This window comes from Podarcis muralis, chromosome 5 (assembly GCF_964188315.1).
Source record: "Podarcis muralis chromosome 5, rPodMur119.hap1.1, whole genome shotgun sequence".
NCBI lineage: Eukaryota > Metazoa > Chordata > Lepidosauria > Squamata > Lacertidae > Podarcis > Podarcis muralis.
The window spans coordinates 45,669,919-45,690,991 of NC_135659.1; the positions used below are offsets into that span (position 1 = coordinate 45,669,919).

Sequence of the window (21,073 nt, forward strand, 5' to 3'; positions counted from 1 at the left end):
CAACAAGCCTAAGTGACAATAAAGTTACCAGAGATCCATCTTTCTCACTTAGATCATTAGTCTCAAAAATAAGTTGATTTATAAGGCCTTAGTGGCATGTCCTGAAATGAATGCCTATCACTGTGTTCTAAGCTCCTGCTACAAAATGTAGAATTTCAGTGTTTAGGATTAAGTCTGGGATTTTGAATGCCTGATTATTTACTCTTATCTCCAATATGATAATTATGTGTGTTAATCCACATTAAAGCAAGGCAAATGGTTATCTATTGCTTTGTCCAATGGTTGCCATGTTTATTTGATGATGAACAAGCTTCAGATGATCCACAAAGTCAGTGAAAGGGGGATGGAGAGACTAGTCTGTAGCCCTGGTTGACCAAATACAACAGTTTTGGCCACAAAATCCCAAGACTTAACATTTGTGAGAGGGCTGTGCTGCTTCATCCAAAGGAATTAAGCTCAAGCAAATCCTTTTCTATTCTCCTGGGAATGTGAAAAAAAAAATCTGTATCAAACAAAATCACATACTAGGAGCTAATATTTGTCAGCCTTCACAGCTATGATCCTATTAATACTGTGCTCTGACCATAAAGTTTTGCTGTTCATGTTTGATATTTTCTCTACTTCTGTGGCTTCTCTGCAGTAATATGCAATTAAAGTCTTAAAGCCGTAGGTTAATTATGTGAATCTGCAAATGTTATAATTTTCACCAGGGTGTGGTTTTTTATTAATCTGCCTTAGCATAGTCACCTACAGCTGTTCCATATACATATAAAATTGTTAACTGAAAAATAAAAATAAATTACACAGGTTATGCCAGCACCAGCCTTCTCAACCTCCACAACAGGGCACCAGTTCAGGTACATATTGTGACCTTCTCCTACCACAAGCAATATTTGACTGAGATTTGTGGTAAGCCTTGGCCAGCCTTCAGAACTGTGTCTCTTTGATATGCCACTTTGTTGAGGTTGTTGCCACAGCAAAACCACTACTGCCTCATACTAATCTATGCCCTCAGGAGAAATCAAGAAGAGTGTTAGGGATTCTTAACATGGTGGCAGTGGGAAAGCAGGCCTCATTGTTCGAGATGACACATTTCCACAAAATGGGCCTTTTTTCATGCTCCCGGATACTGTCTAGCCTGCTAATGAAGAGATCTGTAGGTTTCCCACACGTAGAATTTGCTGAATTCCCGTTTGTACGTGGTTTCAGAGTACCTGCATGGTGAGAACCTGACAAATGGTCTTGTGAAAGGAAATCCATTTTGTTATCTCCCCCTTTCCTTGAATATGCATAATGCTTCTACGCCTGAAAAGCTCAGCAGTGGCGTAAGAGGAAGCCAAGCAGTGGGGCGCCAGTTAGGCTCTACAATTTCTGTAAAAGAATTTGTAGCGTTGGGGTGTAAAGAAAACAAGAAGAATGAATGGGCCATTTGCTGTGGCTAGTCAATGGAACCGTCTTGTCGTCTTCGCTCTTGTCTCTGTATAAATAAAGCATTGTTGTCCATCCTTGGCATTTGTGCTTCATTGTGATAAATTGGCCTTGATGTGTCTGACATTTTTTTAACCAAGTCTTTTTCATTGGCTGTTTTGGAAAAGTCCAGCTTCCTTATACTTTGCGTCAACACAAACCTCAAGGGCCTCGATAGCAGTCACTATCAAGTACAAGTTAACCTTCTCTTTCTCTGCAAGATTAGGGAAGACCAGAGTAAAAGAGTGTGAGAAAAATTTGGGCAGACAAATTTGCAAAAGCCTAAAATAAATGAAAGCAACCAAGCAGAGGAGATCTACACCTTCAACTCTACCCTTCTTTCATGACCTGTTGGCTAGTATTCGCATAGCATTTTTATTTGAAATGAAGCAATCCAAAATAGCATTGACTTTTCCTCAACACTTTTGATTTGATTTGTCATTTCTTTGCCCAAGTTCCTTTCCTTACCTTTGCATTTCATAGTGAAAAGCTGAGATTGAAATGATTCAGGCTTAGCTGCCAGTTGTGTTTGAACTCCCTATAGTTGATGTACACTGACAACTGATGGCTTTCTGCTTTGAGGGTTAACTGCTCAGATTTACTTTTCAAAATGCATCTAATTACTTGTATCATTGAGGTGATTAACCCGGTGTCCTTTTCGTAAACAGATGCTGCCTGTCCTGCCATTCTCATATCCATTATTCTTCCAAAGGTGCTTCTTGCCGTGGGCTCTGAGATCAAATTGATACTGAGATTCCTACATAACCTTCCTGCCACTTTGCTACATTTCACCATAATTTTTATATTTTTATTGCTTGTTTTTGTTCCCCAAAAGCACAAGTTTAAGACAACTCTGAGCTATTTTACCTTCAGGCTTTTTCTGATGGCGAGAGAAATTTCTTCTATCACATAAACAGAAATGGCCAATTCCTCAGAGACTTGCTCTCAAATAAATTTCAGCTGAACAACTCTATTATGTTCTGTTTCTTTCCCAAAACTGCAGTCTCTTAGGTTCTTCTATTTTGGGAGAGTTGCAAGTAAGCATGTAAGTATATAGAAATTAAATTGCTTACATGTCAGGCCAGGGAAAAAACTTCCATAGCTGGAGGGTTTCCAGATATTGTTCTTCCATTCAGGGCACAGTGGGAGCAAAGTTAGAATACCATCTCTCTGGTACTCCAAAAGTGTAAACTTTGGAAATGCTAGCTGTTCAGGCAGTCATTTAATCTAGTGGTTTACTAACCACATATGTTTCCCGCTATTTAGAAACTCCCAACTGATGTGATCCAGACAAATGCATGGCTACCTCTGTGCACTCTGTAACTCCCTTTGCATTGGACACTGAGCTAATGCACAACATTTGGGGAGCTTTCAGAACTTCATTTTGCAGTATTGTGGGGCTTGTGTTTGTTTGGAGAAGGGCAGGTGAATTAAGAGCCCCACTTGGCATGTACAGTTCTTTGATGTTCACAGGCAGTGTGATCATTTGTATATGACATTAATAGAGTTATATGTCTATAACCTCTGAGAACCTGATTTATGGGCCTTGTTTGTGATGAGGGACAGGTGGATGCCTTCTACATTCCAGGCCTGTGGCTGTTACGATGTTCATATAAATGCCCTCCAGATGTATTGGAAGCTATAATCTAAAATATCTGGAGGACACCAGGTTGACAGAGGCTGGTCTAAAATGAAATTAGTTTATGTCTTCAAAACAGTTTCACTAAGTTAGGTAATGACCGCATCCACTCTATAATTATTCAGGGTCGGTTTTTTCCAACTTCAGTAACGTGCTACATTTTTAATGACAGCTCTTGGTGGCCTTTCATTTTCCTGTTAGAATGATGAGCTTCCTAGGAAAAAAAGCCAGGCGGTGAAGCTGCAGCTGCTTTGATTGCCTTCAGATTGGAAACCCACTAAGAAAATGTCAATGAGGGCAGTTTCATTTACCGAGCACTTTTATGGTCTCCATGTAGGGATGGGAGTGGGGTGGCAGGGAAGCATCACCTTTTGGACACTATTAAATGCTTGATTAATCCCTTAATTTCCAGTTCCTTTTCAATTTCAGTGGTGCCCACCAGACACTTCTTTCCTCTTATTATTAGGTCAGTGGTGCATTTGTGGGAAGCAGAGAAATGCAAACTTACGAATATGTATCTTACCGTTGCAAAGGCAGATCTGCCTGTCAAACTTCTGTGATCAAAATTAACTTGTGTGCCAAAACAGTTCCATGTTAAATATCATCATATGAAACCACAATGAGGGAAGGGAATCTGGACTTGTATACTGGGTAAGAGACAGTATCTCCAAAGCCAGCAGCCTGATCTTCTGCAATGGTACCCAAAAGAGCAAGAAGAGTAGTAAGGACTGCTTTTCACCATCCTTTCTCTTTATCCTGGAATAGGTAGCTAGTATTTGCATTCCTAAATACAGTATCTCAAAGAAGTACTTTTTTAAAAAAAGGATTTAATCCTATTCTTTGGGTGTGTTCATCTATGGTGTTGTAGTCAAGGACATTGCAGTGGGTTAAAAGTGTTGCAAAAGAGATTTCAGACTGAAACCAATTCTTGTTTTTGTAATGAACTAGGCAGCTTTCCCCCTCCGCCTTGTTGTTTACATCTATTCAGAATTAAATTCCTAAATTCTTTCTCCAGACACTCATGGTACACTGGGTTTAGCTTCAGTATAGTGATTTTGGGTACACTGTCTTCTAATTTACACCTGTTTATATTCCTTTATAACATCCTGAGGTTATGAGATTATTCAGCCTGCTATACCTGGAGGAGATCTATTCTTTTTAACTCTGTTACTGTGCTTCAGGTAGTGAAATTATATCAAACCAATAAACAGGAAAATACATGCCAGCTAAATTATTTGCATAGTATTTTGATCAAGTTTAGAAAGCAATTCTAGAAACATCCACAGTCTTTCTACTGTGTGTGCTGCCTGATGAAAATATGGGGCACTCTGAGGTAAAGTTATATATAGTTCTTTTTTAATTCATTAATTATGTTATTTTTGTGCTTCTTTTTTTAGCCAAACAAGTATGCTTAGCTGAAAAAATCAGCTGTGGAGACTCCAGCAACAAATGCATCCCATCTTCATGGAGGTGTGATGGAGAAAAAGACTGTGAAAGTGGAATTGATGAGGCCGGGTGCACTAATGGTGAGTCTGAATGATGCTGGGCCTTTCATACCGATGCTGTTATTTGACCTCAATGAACCCAAACTCCAAATTACAGTATCTGATGCCAGTTTTTGTATCCCTTCCCTCCTGTATTTCCTATCTACCCCAGCCTTTCTGATTAAATGTGTTTGTACTACATCTTAGGCCACAAAAATCAATATTTGTTTTTCCATATGCTGTAGGTTTTAGGAAGGGCGTTGAAGATGATCTTACCAACATTAGATTGTAGGGACACACATGCCACCCAGCCTATGCAAGCTCCACAGACACCCCCCCCCCCGGAGAATAGATAAGTTGGGAACTAGTGTGGGCTGCAGATCCACTGCCTTTACCCTTGAGTAGGAGTAGTGGTGGAGAAACATTGAATTGGCACTTTATTTCTTTAAGAGGATTCCGTTCTATATTCAAACTTCAAACTCTGGAAAGAATATTCCAGGCAGGGTCAGAATCTGCAGCAGGTAATAATAGCCCTTTGGGGAGAAAATGCCACTCCGTAAAGCACACTGCAAAGTTAAAATAAGAAAATAATTTGTGGGATTCCCCAGAAGGCTGGATATGTTTTCTGTTTCCCAAACACTGCAGTAAGATTTTCTCAAGCTGTTGAAGTCGCAGGTAATTCGTTTTCAGCCATTAATTTTTTGCTGCAAGTTCCACCTACATACTAGCTAGTACTTGGGGATGTGGACTGAGAGACTGATCTCGCTCCAGTACTCTTCAGCCATTAGCCATAGATCACTGAATAGGTGACTGTTGTGTTTTTAGTAACCCACAAAAATCGAAAGGCAATATCTATTGTAAATGGTTTCAAGCAAGCAGATAGTGCTACTGTCTTTATCCTCCCAATAGCTCTATGTACAGTATTGTAAAACCTCTATGGGTGAGTAAAGAACGATACATAAAGGAGCAAAGCAGTGTTTCATGTAGGGACAGGGGGAGAAATTGAATTTAGTTCATGCTTAAAGGCGAATCTACCAGATTTGTACAGTGGTGCCCCGCAAGACGAAATTAATTCGTTCCGCAAGTTTTGTCGTCTAGCGAATTTTTCGTCTTGCGAATTATTATTTAGACAAAGGAAACAAAGTCGCGAGAAGTTTTCGTCTTGCGAAGCAAGCCCATAGGGAAATTCGTCTTGCGAGGCAACTCGCAAACGGAAAAACCTTTCGTCTAGCGAGTTTTTTGTCTGGCGAGGCATTCGTCTTGCGAGGTACCACTGTACATTCCAAAGCAATGCACAAACCAAAACAAGCTATCCTTCAGAATTCACACTTCAGCTAGCAATTCTCCAGCCAAGTAATATGTACAAAAACACATATGTTAGTGAAAATAATGTACAAAAATAAGAACACAAGAAGAACCTTGTGGATTGGGCTAGTGACCCATCTAGTCCAGCACCCTGTTCTCACAGTGGCCAACCAGATACTTCTGGGAAACCACAAGCAGGATTCAGGCACAAGAACGCACTCACCTGCTGTGGTTTCCAGCAGCTGCTTTTCAGAAGCATTGGGGTCTCCATTCTTGGAGGCAGAGCATAGCCATCAACAGCCCTTTTTATATTGGGGAAAATTGCTTTGCAAAAATGTGTACATTGGGAGGAAATGCAGGCAAAAATGTATACATTAGCAGAAAAGTGAATGAAATGGTAATGAATTTTCATGATATATATATAGTGCGTGCGTGCATTCATTCGCACACATGCAAACTGATGTGGAAATGTGTGAGGACAAGAAATAGGAGAAACCAAAATCCTGAAATCGACAGGTTCCCCCATCCCTAGTCTCCCTCCATTTGTGTGAATGGCTGCACAACCATACAAGAGGCTGGTTTTATTCGTACAGCTGGGGGCTTGTTTTACACACTGCGTGGCAGGCTAAGCATGGCAGAACCAGAGAATGGAAAGGTTGCTTTTGTGGCCTAGGTGTCCCCACATCTCTTCTCCACCTTGGGTTGTGGGCAGTTCTCTTTTCTTGGAAAGAAGCACATTTGTCAAATCAAGCCATTCTCCTCCGGATGAAGATGACCCCCTCTCTGCTGCTTGCAAGCCTTCTGAGTTTTAAAGGATTGATTTCAATCCTTTCTGTTATCCAAATCTGATAAAATCCCTCTAAGCTTATCTACTGATACTCTGTAAGCATCCCTGTTTCTTCTCTGCTTAGAATCTTTGTCATCTTCTTTCTCATCTTTGCTGTTTGCTTGTCCTCAACATGGATGGGGGGCGAGGACAGGGGAGAGAGAGGTTTTACTTATCTCTTCATTCTTCCTGAGCTTACTTTGGGGGAGGGGGAGTAAGAGGGGGGACTTTATTTCCTTTTTGCCTTGCTTGCTTACTTGCTTGGAGTTAAATTTGAAGCTATCAAGCTCATCCTCTGAAATGTGACGTCTCCTTGTCACATTAGAGGCTGTGCCTTTCACAGAAAGTATCTGAATTTCAAAGAAACATCACATTTCATATATCTATTTGAAGGGGAGTTCATCATTGTTGGAAGTAATTTTCACATCTCGCTGTGCAAAACACACAAACACAAAACCCTTAAAAACCAGAGGAAGTATCCAGGAAGAAAACTCAGTGGCTGTTTCTAAAATCCAAACAAACAACATATCTGCATGGAAAATAGCACGGCTGGCTTTTCTGAGGGCTTTGCTAAGTTTCTGCCTGAGACTTGTGCAAAACCTATGCCACACTGAATTTTAGTTGGAAGGTGTTGCCCTGTGATGAAGCAGAGCTCAAATGGCAACGAATCCGTTTGATAATGGCTGGCAAATACAGGGACTTTTCATATGGCGAGGTTTACTGGTGAGGGATTGTATAGCCATGTCAGACTTCATGTCAATAAATGCTCTGGTGTGGGAGAAAACTTGTATTTCACATTCAAACTTTTAAGTCAGAAAGTTGTGAAGGAAGCAAATGCAGCAGCCATAAATGGTCTTGTGGAAGGTGGGAGGACAGAATCTCTTTGCAATAATAGCGCTCTCACAGGAAGCAGTGATGGCCATTAGCTTGGATACTCTAAAAGAGGACTGGACAAATTCATGGAGGATAAGGCTATCATTGGCTGCTAGCCATGATGGCAGTGCTCTGCCTCTGTGGTTGGAGGTGGTAATGCTTATGGATAAAAAGAGCCTGCTTGATCAGGGCAATGGCTCATCTAGTCCAGCATCCTGTTCTCACAGTGGCCAAGCAGATGCATGTAGGAAGCCTATAAGCAGCACTTGAGTACAACAGCGCTGTCCCCACTTGGGATTCTGAGTAGGTGGTATTAAGGAGCATATAGCCTCCAATAGTGGAGGCAAATCATAGGTTTCTGTTGGCTGTAGGGGGAAGGCATCAGTTCCCTAAGAATGAAAGGAGATACAGGGGTTTATTGCAAGTAAAACAAAGCCTCTGGCAAGGCTCTAGAGCACGCATAGGCAAACTCGGGCCTCCAGATGTTTTGGGACTACAACTCCCATCATCCCTAGCTAACAGGACCAGTGGTCATGGATGATGGGAGTTGTAGTCCCAAAATATCTGGAGGGCCGAGTTTGCCTATGCCTGCCCTAGAGACAGTGTGCTTGACAATCCTCAACCTCCTCCTGGGAAACTGCCAGTGCATAAGCACCTTAATTCTCCCAAGCATTGATTTGTTGGCTTAGTTATGCTAAAAAAATTTTAAAAAACTGTTTCTTTATCCGTCTTTGTAAGGGTCTCTGCATTTTCTAGCTTCAATGATTTTATTCCAGAGGATGTGAAGGTAATCAGTGTCCCTTGCCCTTACCAGGTAGGAAATTCTGAGCTAAATAAGCTGTTATAAACTGCTGTATTTGATTTGGGAATTCCAATAATACAAAGCAAAACTTCCTTTTTAAGGAGTGGTTCTGCCGGCTCGTAAGATAATCTCCCAAAGAGATGGCAAAAGGCCTCCAATTGAGTTGTTGTAAAAGCAGCAGTGGGAGAGTAATCATCAAGCACAGTGGGATTTGTGCTACAAAAGCTGCAGTCTATTCCCTCCCTCCCCGCCAGTACCCACTCATGCCATAGTTAATTATAGACCCCTAAACGCTCCTTGCTAGGCAGCATAGAGACCTAAACACCAACCTAAGCAGGAAGAACTTCATCCCACAGTGAGCAGAGAGAGCAAAATCTTTCTGAAAGACTCAGGCGGCATCTTAAAACTATGTGTTCAGCTTCATTTTATGTTTTATGGCAAGTTTGTTCATGTGTAGGAAATTCACCTGCCCTGCTGCCACATCAGCATCCTTGAGTTGGAGCTTTCCTTACCTGGCATGCAGGGAGAAAGATGTAAACTGAACGTACATATGCAGTTGCTGCATTGTAAAAGCCCCTTTGTCTGATTCTGTGCTTATTCTTTCTTTCTTTCCTTCTTATTTGTTTATTCCATTTACTATTTGCATATATAGCCTGCCCCATTCACCAACTGGTCCTAGGACATCTTGCAAAAATACTGCACTTAAAATACATAAAATTCACATTTAAATCATGAAATAGAACCGCATAACAAATGTGGCAAAACAGTAGCACAGACTGGCAGTGCACAGCAACGCCAGTGAAGGGAAGATAGCCGCTTAGGCAAAGTTCTGGGTAAAGAGGTGCATCTTGGCCAACTGTCAAACTTCTTAAAATAAAGGCACAAGATGCATCTCAGAGGGAAGTCATTCCAACACCTGGGAGCCACCATAGAGAAGGCCCTTACATGTTATGCCCACAAAGCTTTCCCTGCTGATCTTAACTCCCTTGGCAGGTTGATGCCTGGTCATTTTGATTTTTGACATGGTAAAGACCCCCATCAGTACTTCTTCCCTCATTAAAAAATACCTCCTGCACTTGGTATGCGAACCCACTCTACTGTGGGCCATAATCTTCCCTGAACACCCACATGGAGTTCACAGGGGCCGGGGGGCTGAGCTGACAAACTCCATGTGGTAGCATTGGGCCTGGTTGTCCTTCTCCCTACCTCCCACTGTCTGGCACTCTGCAAAGCCCCTCCTTCGTGTGATGGGAGATACAATTGTGCCCTTACTTGAAAGGTATCATCCTGCTGAGTAATATGGAAGGTGTTTGCCATCTTTCTACAACTGATGAGAAATTTGGGGAAGCAGAGCAATAGTAAAGCTGTCCTCTTCATTTGGCAAGATCATACAGAGGACTGGCTTACCAGGTGGCTACAGCACACTGTGACAAATCTGTACTTGCCCATAAAGAAAAAAAAGAAGAAGGCTAGTTTCTTCCCATTTTAAAATGAGACATTCACTGCCTGTCTCCCTGGCCTGGAGGACTGATTTTAAGTACTCTCCAAACCATCTACTCTTTAGTTTTAACCAATGTGTACCATTAACAGGACACATCTTGTTTAATTCTACTCCAGAGACTAAGCCACCTACAGTTCAGTGGTCTCCTAGATTAAATTATCAATACTATTAATGGCTACAACTCTCTCTATTGATCTATTGAGTTGGGCATCCAAAGGGGTGTTTTTATCAAGGAAGGGAATCATTGAAGAGTAGCAGAAGCTTTAGATTGCTTTTACTGACAGCATCACTTACTAAAACTAGGAAAAGATCAAGCAGGTTCAGTGCCCCTTCTTCCCTTCAGCTATTTCAGCATGAACCAGAGAAATATTGCACACTGTTTTTAGCACGTACTTGTTAGGGACTGGCTGGATGAGGAGGAGTGCAGGCACCAGGCAGGGAACTCCCTAGGGATGCATCAGAGGAGGAAAGATCAGAGCCCAGGAGTGGTGGTGGGACACTGAGGACAGGTCATAGGGGGAAGGAGGGGAGGAGTGGTTGGATTCTGAAAAGGCAACAGACTTTTGTGAGCAAGAGGAACCAAGGGCAGAAAGCAGTTCTGACTCAGCTGATGAAATATCCCAGGAGCTTGCTGCTCCTACTGTACTAAGCTCCCCTTCCCACTTGTCTCCAAGGACACAGGGGGCTATACAGTATGTGTAGCAAAACAAAGGGCACAGATCCACACACACTACACATAGTTTGAGGTTGCTTGGCAAAACATCCAGCTGGGGGGGGGGGGGGACTTAGAGGGAAGTAGAAGATGAAAACCTTCAGTCCTGGCAACTGTTTCATAGGGCCAGTCCTGTTTGTAGGCATTGCTGTCTGGTGGTATGCTGTTTTCTTGAATAAAAGAGCTAACTTTTCTGCTTGTCTCTGCATCTCACAGTACGGCTTTATAGCATGCTCAAAGGGGTCTCTTAAAATGCCATGAGTGACTTCTCTGGAGTTGCCCTGCCATAGCACTACTGCCCAGCTTCCTAACTTCAAAGCACATTGGATCTTTCAAAGCATACTTGTTTTGTCTCTGAGAAGCAGAAAAATCCTTTCATAGGATTTTTTTTTGTTCTTCTGGTAGTAGGATTTTTATTATTTTATCACAACATGGGTACATCCTCTGTGACAGATTTATGGATGAGTGGAGGTGTATCTTCTTCCACGATTTAGCCCGCAGGATAGCTCAGTCAGTAGAGCATGAGACTCTTAATCACAGGGTCATGGGGTTGAGCCTCATGTGGGGCAAAAAGATTCCTGCACTGCAAGAAGTTGGACTAGATGATCCTCATGGTCCCTTCCAACTCTACAATTCTAGGATTCTAGGATTTATTTTATTTTTTTCTACAATCTCTATAATGCTCTACTGTATTAGTATACAAAGTGGTTTATAAGTCTTAATCTAAGGGCCGCAATCTAAGATGAAAATTTCCCACATAGTAGTCAATTCCATTTTTCTAAGCAGCGTGACTCTCCTATGTATATTTGTCATTTTGGCTAAATGCACAGGCATCTGTTTCTCCACAAGTATACACTGTGGTAAAATGCCTTGGCAAAACACACACACACACACACACACACACACACACACACACACAATGAACAAACTATATGTAAGATCTATGGCCTTCCCTGCCTACTTAAAAGTGACTTCCACATACCAAATTTCGCATGGTGAAGCAGCCATCATTTACCTTCCCAATAAGCCTATTTCCTATTTTGAATAACTGGGATGAAAGAACAGTAACTTGCTCCAAGCCTTCCTGGAGGTCCAAGGTCCTACTTTTCTGCTTCTGCACCTCCCTCAACCCAGTCCCTCCATTTCACATTAACGAGAGTCATGCGGAGGACTTCTCTGTGCAAGAGAAACAAGAGCACCTGTGTCCCCGTTCTTTGGCAAGCGAGGTTGCTCTCATAATGTGCAAAGAAAAATTATTTGCCCAATTTAAGCGTCAGGCTGAATGCTCCATGAATGCACTGCTTTGCATTTAACTATGACAAACAGCTAATATGTTCATGCCAAAAGCACCCTCATTTCTGTTTGTGAGTGTGTGATTACAGGCGACCACAGAGACAATTTTATTTTATTTTTTGCCTCTTTGTTGTGAACCTGCAGGATAAATCTGAATATGAGATGAGGTAGTAACTAAAGAACAATTTCTCCTGCTTTCTAAGGAGCTCTAATACCTTAAGCAGTGATAAAGTAGCAGCTGGCACACTATGTTTTAATTTCTGAATAGCCAGGGCATAATGCACAGCATTAATCCTTCCAGCTGTCCAGTAGTTAAACAGCATGTAAAATCAATGGTGTAGTATTCTTTCCTGCCTTATCTTATTTATCAAAGACTTACACTTGATAAACCTGCAACTATTATTGTTTCCATCTCTGTGTTCCTTTTAGATTCTTCTGTGTTCTTTGACTGTGACAAAATAATGAAATGGGGGAATTTGGAAGAAACATTTTGTTCTAATGGCTTAGAAGAGAGCCAAGGGGCTATTCCAGTCTCCACTAGGCATAAGTTCAGATAATGAGATATGTATTGCTATAATGTTTAGCATCAGACTTCATATTTAGTTGGAAGTACTAACTGAAGAGCCCATTACCTTGTATTTTACTTGAAAACTATTTTTGAAGATAATTTCTTCATAATGTCTCCTGTTTTCCTTCCACTCCTTCCCACGGGCCTTTTTCTCCACCTGTCCCAACCTTTTATGGGTAAAATTTGATGTGCCAAACTCCAGCTTTCTCCTGATTCTTTTCCTCTTTGCTTCAGTGGAGTTAATGACAAAATGTGCTAAATACTGGGGATATTTAGGCCTTGAAATGCAGCAGTCTTCATCTCTGCCCTAGTGGAGAATTCCCATCAAGAGAATTAAATTAGCGGAAGTAGAAGTTTTATGGGGCGATGACCCCACTTACTTGTACTAGGAACAGTGCCTTATACATCATTATTCAGTAGAGTTGCACTGTTGGGAGTCTGTGTCTCAGTCGTTGTAGCTGCAAGGTTCTCTTACTGAATGAAGCAAGTTTTTCTTATTCCTTTTGATCAGCTTTGATTATTCTTATTCTGCTCATTGACTCAGAAGTTGACCGTGAGCGTAGAAGTTGGGAGAGAGTTTCTGCTCTGATAGATGGGTTTCCAGGGCATGCTTATTTCCAGGGCCTGTATCTGCTTGAGAATTTGAAATCCAAAATGTGTATCATTTGGTTATGGGAGGATAGCATTTTTCAAAGGTTGTGCACCTATATATTCATTATAAAAATGTGTCATTACTTTGTTTATATAATTCAAAACTGGCCTGTTTTTCATTAATTCATATTTTTTTTAAAAGATCATAATAATACAACTTTTTAAAATTTACACTCAAACCTTCAATAACTACTCTTTTTAAGTTACAGATAGGTAGCCGTGTTGGTCTGCCATAGTCAAAACAAAAAAAATTCCTTCCAGTAGCACCTTAAAGACCAACTAAGTTAGTTCTTGGTATGAGCTTTCGTGTGCATGCACACTTCTTATCTGACTATTATCAGATAATAATAGATAATAAACTATTATTCGTATCTGAAGAAGTGTGCATGCACACGAAAGCTCATACCAAGAACTAACTTAGTTGGTCTTTAAGGTGCTACTGGAAGGATTTTTTTTTGTTTTTACTCTTTTTAAGGCAGTTTTACAATGCCACACTGGCTGCTACAGTAGCTTTGTTAATAGTAGTCTGTCTAACTTGAAAAAGTCCTTCTTGCATTCAGATAGGTTGGCCAGAGCATGAAATGAAAGCTCCTTCCTTGGCCCTAACGCCTTTAGCTCATGTCCTGCTTTCCAGTTCCACTTCTGGATAACTCCAGTACTTTGGAACAAGAAGCACAAAATAGCTAACAGAAGGTTATGTGGAAGTGAAGCGTTCTTTACTGATTCCAGTGGAGCCATTCTGCGGTACCAGACTAGCCTTCATCAGCCATTGATTTGATCCAGTTCATTTTCAAAATGAGTAATGGTTCTTTTGCGTCCAAAGTGTTTCCAGGGAAATTGTTCCAAAATTTTTACTCTATGCATTTCAGGAATATGTTTTCCTGCCACAGTTCATATCACTGGACCATGTTTTATTATGTGACAAATAATATTAGCTGTTTCAACATGCCATGCCATGTACCAAATATGTGAGCTAATAGTCAATTACACGCACAACCTCATTTGTTTCTGGGGAAGCTGTTGCAAAATTGCTAGTTTAGCTGACAAGTCTCATCCAGACTGGAGAATAAATGGGCACATACCAAAGCAATTCAGTACAAACTGAACATAACACTCTGGGAATGCTAATTGGTTGTAATGCTGCACTTGTTGTATTGAGGGGTAAAGTGCATTAAGTAACCTGATGGGCCATTTTTTGATTGGCAGATTGACAAGAACTTGCCTGAAAAGCACCACTGCCTCGGAAACTATTTTCGGAAAAGTTTTCACAACAATACCTTTACCTGTGATATTTGTGAGGCAAATTGTTACCTTCATTACATAGCCTAAAAGTGCTGTGGCATGTATATAAATGGGTTGGTTGATTTACCAGTTAATTGGTTAAACTGGCTACAGTTAGTCAACTAAAAACAAAAGTAAGACATTTATAGCAGTTTATAAACTTTTAAACTTGATATGAACTCTCTAAACATTTCTCACACTTAAAAAACCCAACTGAAAAACACCAAGGGTTTATTGTTGTCGTTGTTGTTTAGTCGTTTAGTCGTGTCTGACTCTTCGTGACCCCATGGACCAGAGCACGCCAGGCATTCCTGTCTTCCACTGCCTCCCACAGTTTGGTCAAAGGGTTTATTACCACAACCCATAGAGATGTAGTCATCTCAGGTAGCCATTGAAGGAGAGTTTCCCCTCCCCCCTCTTAAGTGCTACAGTCCCTCAGAGGTCATCTTTCAGGGGTGACTTGCCAGTAGTGGAGTCAAAAGTGAGCAGGATCCCCCCCTCACTCTGACACCCCCTTTCCCCTCTCTTTTTGACACCCTTTTCTCCCCTCCTCCTCCTTCTTCCTTTCCTCACAGTGGTTTGCAAAGAGAGAAACAGGTCTCTCTTGCTAGCAGTCTGAACTGGTCCCTTGCAAAGGGCTTTTGAAATCAAGTCACGTGTGGCAGTAGGACCATAGTTTGCCCATCCCTACATTAAAGTATGGTAATTTTGTCAAATTAGGAGTGGCACTCTTTGGACTTTCAGTCTCAAGTAGCAATATACCTAACATCTCTTCTGGAGCTATTTTCCCAGTATTGTTCTCCCCAGGGTTAATGATCTGACTATGGCAGCAGCTAACCATTCAGTCAAAGCACTTGTATGGAAATTTGCAGTTAGAGAAGCTTTTTTTGCTTGTTCCTTCTTTTATGACAAAGCACGCTTAAGGAAAAGAATGCAAGAAACAGCTGAATGCCCTTACATACCTATTGAGTCAGTGCTTTTTTCCTTTCCTTCTATTTCCCCCCCTCCACATACACACAGACAAATAACTGTAGGAAATGAGGTGCATTGTGCCAGTTTTCATAATATACCTACTCTTCTTAACTGCATCATTTCAGTTTTCTAGTGAACAAAACATGTATGGGGGCATTTGGTCATAAGATATATATTGGTCTATAGATGAATAAATATGCTTCTCCATCTCTCTTTCTCTCTTCTACCCCACTCCACATTTTGCTTTCTTTTTAGAGGAAGAGGTAGGGAAAGTAAGGCTGCATTATGTTTACTGCTCTCATTTTAATGCTCCTGGTACAACTTTCCTTGGTATCTAGGATCCTGAAGATTACTTTTGAGAGCTCTTTTAGTGGCTTCTTCAACTGCAATTGCAGCAGCTCTTTCTTGGAACCTTGAAGAACAAAACTAAAAAGAAATCCGTATCTTTCCCCTCGCAAGTAAAGAAACACATACCGTACTGTAATAATAGCAAAATCAAAGAAAGTAAACAGATGGCTTCTGTTAAAGCCTGCACATCTTATTTATGATCATTTAGCATTGCATCCATTGGTTATTTGAGATGGCCTTTGATGTGAGAACACATAGGTCCAAAAGCTGGCGCAAAGGATATGAGGAAGAAGCATTATATTAATTTGTATCAGCTGCTGGTGGAGGGTCATTTTTGTGCATATGTGTGGAATGGTCTTATTTGCATGTTTGGCAGATTTCAATAGACAGAGGAAAGGTATACAAGCAGAAGGAAGGGCGGAGATGAGCTAATGAAGAAAGAAAGAAATGCTTGTTAGACCCACAGGAAAGAGAAATAAATTCACAGTTGAAGTTTATAAATTGCATCAGCCCTGCCAAAAAAAAAAGGAGGGGTGCTTATGCAAACTTTGCTCATTGATTTGTAATCCACTCAAATGAAATCTACAAAGGCAATTTCCTCTATGCAACCTGGAGTGCTACATTAGCAGAGTACAGTCACTGCATCTTTCACGTTTATCACAACTCTTTGAACTTTTCAGGAAAGCTTTTATCCTTGCTACCGTAAATTATTATCTAATAAGGGAATGAGGCTAGTGATCCAAGAGGGCTGCTGTTGAGCTATTAAGCAAGATGAATAGGTCAGTTGAAAGTGCCAATTAAGTGCAGGGTACTTGGGGGAAGCGAAGGGAGAGATGGTCACTCTCTGGCTGGCGGAAGGTGTTAGCTACAATGGTCATGGGTTGGGTCATGCCTGCATGATCATGAAGTTCTGAAATCTTAGACTTTTGGTGGTTTGAAATAAGCACCAGAAGGACTGGCATTAAGGTAAGTCACACACTCCATTGTATAGGAGACTGAATTACATTCTATGTAGCCCATGTGGACTTGCTTATAGGATTGAGGAGAGATTTCACAGCAACTTGATAATTCAGGATTGCAGTTCCAAAACCATCAGGCTCAATCTTGGAATGCATGAGCAACCCCCAAAGTATCTCTGATCCCCCTACAAAAACACAAGGAGCCCCCATCAGTGTAAATACCGTAATTTTTGCTCTATAAGACTCACTTTTTCCCTCCTAAAAAGTAAGGGGAAATGTGTGTGCGTCTTATGGAGCGAATGCAGGCTGCATAGCTATCACAGAAGCCAGAACAGCAAGAGGGATTGCTGCTTTCCCTGCGCAGCGATCTCTCTTGCTGTTTTGGCTTCTGAGATTCAGAATATTTTTTTTCTTGTTTTCCTCCTCCAAAAACTAGGTGCGTCTTGTGGTCTGGTGCGTCTTATAGAGAGAAAAATACGGTAGGTTTGTGGAACTGTTGCCAAAGCCTTCCTCTACTCCTGACCTAGTTGGTGCAAAGCTGCTGCAATGCTGTTGTCTTTAAGCTCAGCCTACAATCACAACAGAGGTGAGGGGAAAGTGCCCAGTTTTCTTTAGCATCCTTCAGCCATGGGCCTGGGCATTAGGCTGAGAAAGGCTGCTTTTCACTCAAGCACACAGGAGCCTCCAAAAGAGCTTCGTGTACCACCAGGGTCTGTGGGCAAAAGCCAGGGCTTACAGGTGTCTTCCCCTGCTCCTGAGGATCTCACAGCACATGCCAAGCCCAGTGGTGTAGGGAGTGTACCAGGTGGTAGGCTAAGGAATGGAGGAGGGAGGGAGTGCCTGTCTTCAAGCCAGAGGGTTGGCCCCCTGAAGCTCCTGACAAGGGGGCAGAGCCCAGGAGAGGAAGTCTTGAGGCTGAGGCTTAAAAAGGCTCAGTCTACTCTCAACCTCTATTTGAGCAAGTTGGTCACTTGGAGCTTTCTGTGGTCAGGCAGTTCTTGCCCTGTAGAATCCAGCAGCAGACCAGAACACCTTTTGGGAGCTGGGGTGGTCAAGGTGTTAATTAAAAAGGAAAGTGCCAAGTCTTTTCTCAGTATTTCAAAGGAAGTCTCCAATTGTGTTTTCATAAGTGGTGGGAATTAGGTGACTTGGCAGCTTTTAGCTGTAATGGGGAACTTAAAGAGATTCAGGGTCGGCCTTTGTCACACCACACCTGTCCTGTGCCTTAGCACACTGCACTCTACTGTTTTAAGCTATTCTTTCCCTGCTGACTCACTTCTGGCATTGGAGCGAAGCTTGGGAGAAGCAGTTAGCTCAGTTGGTTAGAGCATGGTGCTGATGATGCCAAGGTTGCAAGTTTGATCCCCTGCATATTCCTGCATTGAAGTGGTTTGGACTAGATGATCCTTAGGGTCCCTTCCAAGTCTACAATTCTATGATTTCTATGAGTTTAAAGCAGCAGAGTATGGTAAAGTGAAGTAGGAGGAGGGTGTGGACTTCACTCCCCTCTTCTACTGCTTTTTATATAAAACATTAACCCACCCCCTGCCTTAAAGTCAAAGAGGCATGTTTCATAAACACTTCTATGTACAGTTTGACCCAATTCTGTGCACCTCCATCCTGCAGTTAAGTTGCATATCACAGTCTTTGGGCACAAGCCACCTGATGCTGCAAATGAAACAAGGAAAGAAATTTAGAATTGAGGCTTGCATCTAATTAGATACCTTGGCATAAATAAAGACCAGTGGACCAGTTGTGGGGGTTTTTAACAGCCTCCTCCAGCTTAACCCCCCTCCTCCATGTTGTTATTATCTCAGCTACTAGTAAGCTGTGTGGGATCTCACTGGAATGGTACAGGAGGAGCAATGTTTACTTCAACTGTTAACAATAAAATGCCCTCTTGCGCCAATTAAAAGAACTTGTTTCCAAGAGTGATGTTTCATGTTGCATAATTTGTAAAAGTAATCATTTCCCTATGGATCCTTGAAAGTGCTGAAGCAGAGGGTGGGTGTGTGTGTGTGTGTGTGTGTGTGTGTGTGTCTTAATAGCAAAACAAACTACACACAATTAAGAGTTTTCAATGGTAGCTCTTGATGCGGGGGGGGGGGGTGTGAATTTGCTTTTGGTAATCTAAGTGACCATTAGTTCCCTGCCCCTAGGGCACCTGGAAGTTTTAATTTGAACTACTTCCTCTAGTTCAACTTTGAATCAGGCATGCAGAGATTGGAGGAGAGAGAAAAATATCAATCCCAACTTTATAGCTCAGAAAACTCTCATTTGTATGCAAATGCCACACGGTGACTTCCAGGGGAAAATTTCACTGTGTTGCAAAGGGGCTTATCAGTGCAACTCAGAAGCTAAATCCCTGCGTACCTCACTGAGCATTTGCCCTATGCATACCTCTTAATGTGTTCAAAACAAGACATGCTGTGAAATTCAGAAATCTACTTACGTTTGGAGGGGAATGAAATTGGCACTCATGAAGGGCCAGAGCAGAGTATACTGTAGTGCAGATAACAAGCCTGCACGCACTTGAGTCATCCCCTGGTCTTTAACTGGGGCATTCTGATATCTGGCCTCCCCAACTGGCTGCAGTGTTGATCTCTAGCCATTCTATGCAACTGATTTGCTCTTTTTCCCCCTCCAAATTTGTACAGTTGTTCCCTCTCACTGTTTTATGTTGTTGTTTAGTCATTTAGTCGTGTCCGACTCTTCGTGACCCCATGGACCAGAGCACGCCAGGCACTGTTTTATAGTGACCTGCAATTCTTGAACTACTCCAGTTAGATTTGCCACTTTGCTGCTTTCACGCTTAAAAGAGATTTTGGACCATCTGGCCATTTTTTCCTTTATCTCAGCCTCAATGCTAGACAACAAGCCATTTCCCCCCTTGCATTCATTTTGAAGAGCGAGCATGAGCAAATGAAGTGTTCTCCCCCTCTTGATGCTCCCTTGGGGGTGGGGAGAATGCACATTGCAGAGGCAACTTCTTGAGTTCCTAGTTGCATATTGCATTGCGCAGCTAAAGGCCCCTCTTCTCCCCCAGTCCCTTGACACTCTTGCACTCACTACAGACATAAGGATGGCACAGGACATACCATCCTTTTTGGGTTCTTGTTGGGTTAGCAGGCACCAGCAAGGAGAGAAGTATTAAAATGAACCTTTATTAGTTGAGTATTCAAGATATATTTTATGACCCTTCTGATTACCTGGAGTAAACTGAATACCCCTTATCGATTTGTTTGCCATCTTTGCGACTCATCCACTTCTTCTTTGTTCAGTCCTGTAGCACACAATCAGGAATGAATGAAGTAACCCTGGGAAAGACCAGTAGCTAATTTTCCCCATGGCTCTCTCTCTCTGCTGATGAGCAGGAAGCAGGCCATGCAAGCTGTGCACCCTTTGGTTCTGTAGTTAACATTATGAATTGGGTTGGTGTTGGTACACTGTGTGGACCTTCCAGTCTCTGAAATAGAGGTGTATAGCTGTGCCCTTGGTGGTAGTGGATAAGAATGAGGATAGCAAGAGCAATCTCTATTATTTCTTTCAATGCGGAGCAAGTGGAAGCATCAGAATGGAAGAGTAGGAGGCAATAGTGATAAAAATGCACACATGTGCATGCAATAAAAATGCATGTTAATCCCCACCCCCACTGGGAAATAGGAAACAAAAAGAGATTTGGGTGGGTCTTTGGAGAAAGGCTGAAACGTTGAAAATATGGAAGACTATGTCTGTTGGGTAGGCTTGAGCTCTCCTAACTCGCCTCTTTTGCTTTTATTCCACAGTCTGTTCCCCTACTGAGTTCCAGTGCAGCAACAAGACCTGCATAGCTACAATTTTTGTCTGTGATGGTGACGATGACTGTGGTGATGGCAGTGATGAGAGGAAGTGCCCGCCCCTCACCTGCAACCCCAACGAGTTCCAGTGCAATAACAGCCTGTGCATCCCAGAGATCTGGGTCTGTGACAATCAGCCTGATTGTGAGGACCATTCCGATGAGTCAACGGAGAAGTGTGGCTTCAAAGCCAAGCCGCAAGCCACGAGCACCTGTGCAGCTCACGAGTTCCGGTGCGGCAATGGAGAATGCATCCATCTGAACTGGAAATGTGACGGAGATGAGGACTGCAAAGACAAGTCGGATGAGCAAGATTGTCGTAAGTGTCCATAGGGCATTGAAGGGTACATGGGGAGTTAGCCTTCTCATGGGGTATTTTTTGTGGGCCTGTCAACGGTCATCTATCCTAAAGTGATTGCCCTTGCAATCCAGCCCTATGCGTCCTTACTTGGAGGTAACGTCTCACTGAGTTCAGAGGGTCTTACTCCCAGAGATTCATAGAACTGCAGCCTTTCATGATTACATGTGAATCAGTGAATCAGAGGTTGAAGTGAGTT

General features: G+C 42.1%; 1 protein-coding gene across 2 annotated transcripts in view; it reads left to right on the forward strand.

The window, feature by feature from the left end:
- LRP8 (LDL receptor related protein 8) overlaps window positions 1-21,073 on the forward strand; it is a 197,827-nt gene that overhangs the window by 138,391 nt on the left and 38,363 nt on the right. For both annotated transcript variants that reach the window (XM_028733444.2, XM_028733445.2), the window contains exons 4-5: window positions 4,504-4,632; window positions 20,467-20,835. In XM_028733444.2, coding sequence (XP_028589277.2) covers window positions 4,504-4,632; window positions 20,467-20,835 — 498 coding nt within the window. The remainder of the gene's footprint in view (window positions 1-4,503; window positions 4,633-20,466; window positions 20,836-21,073) is intronic.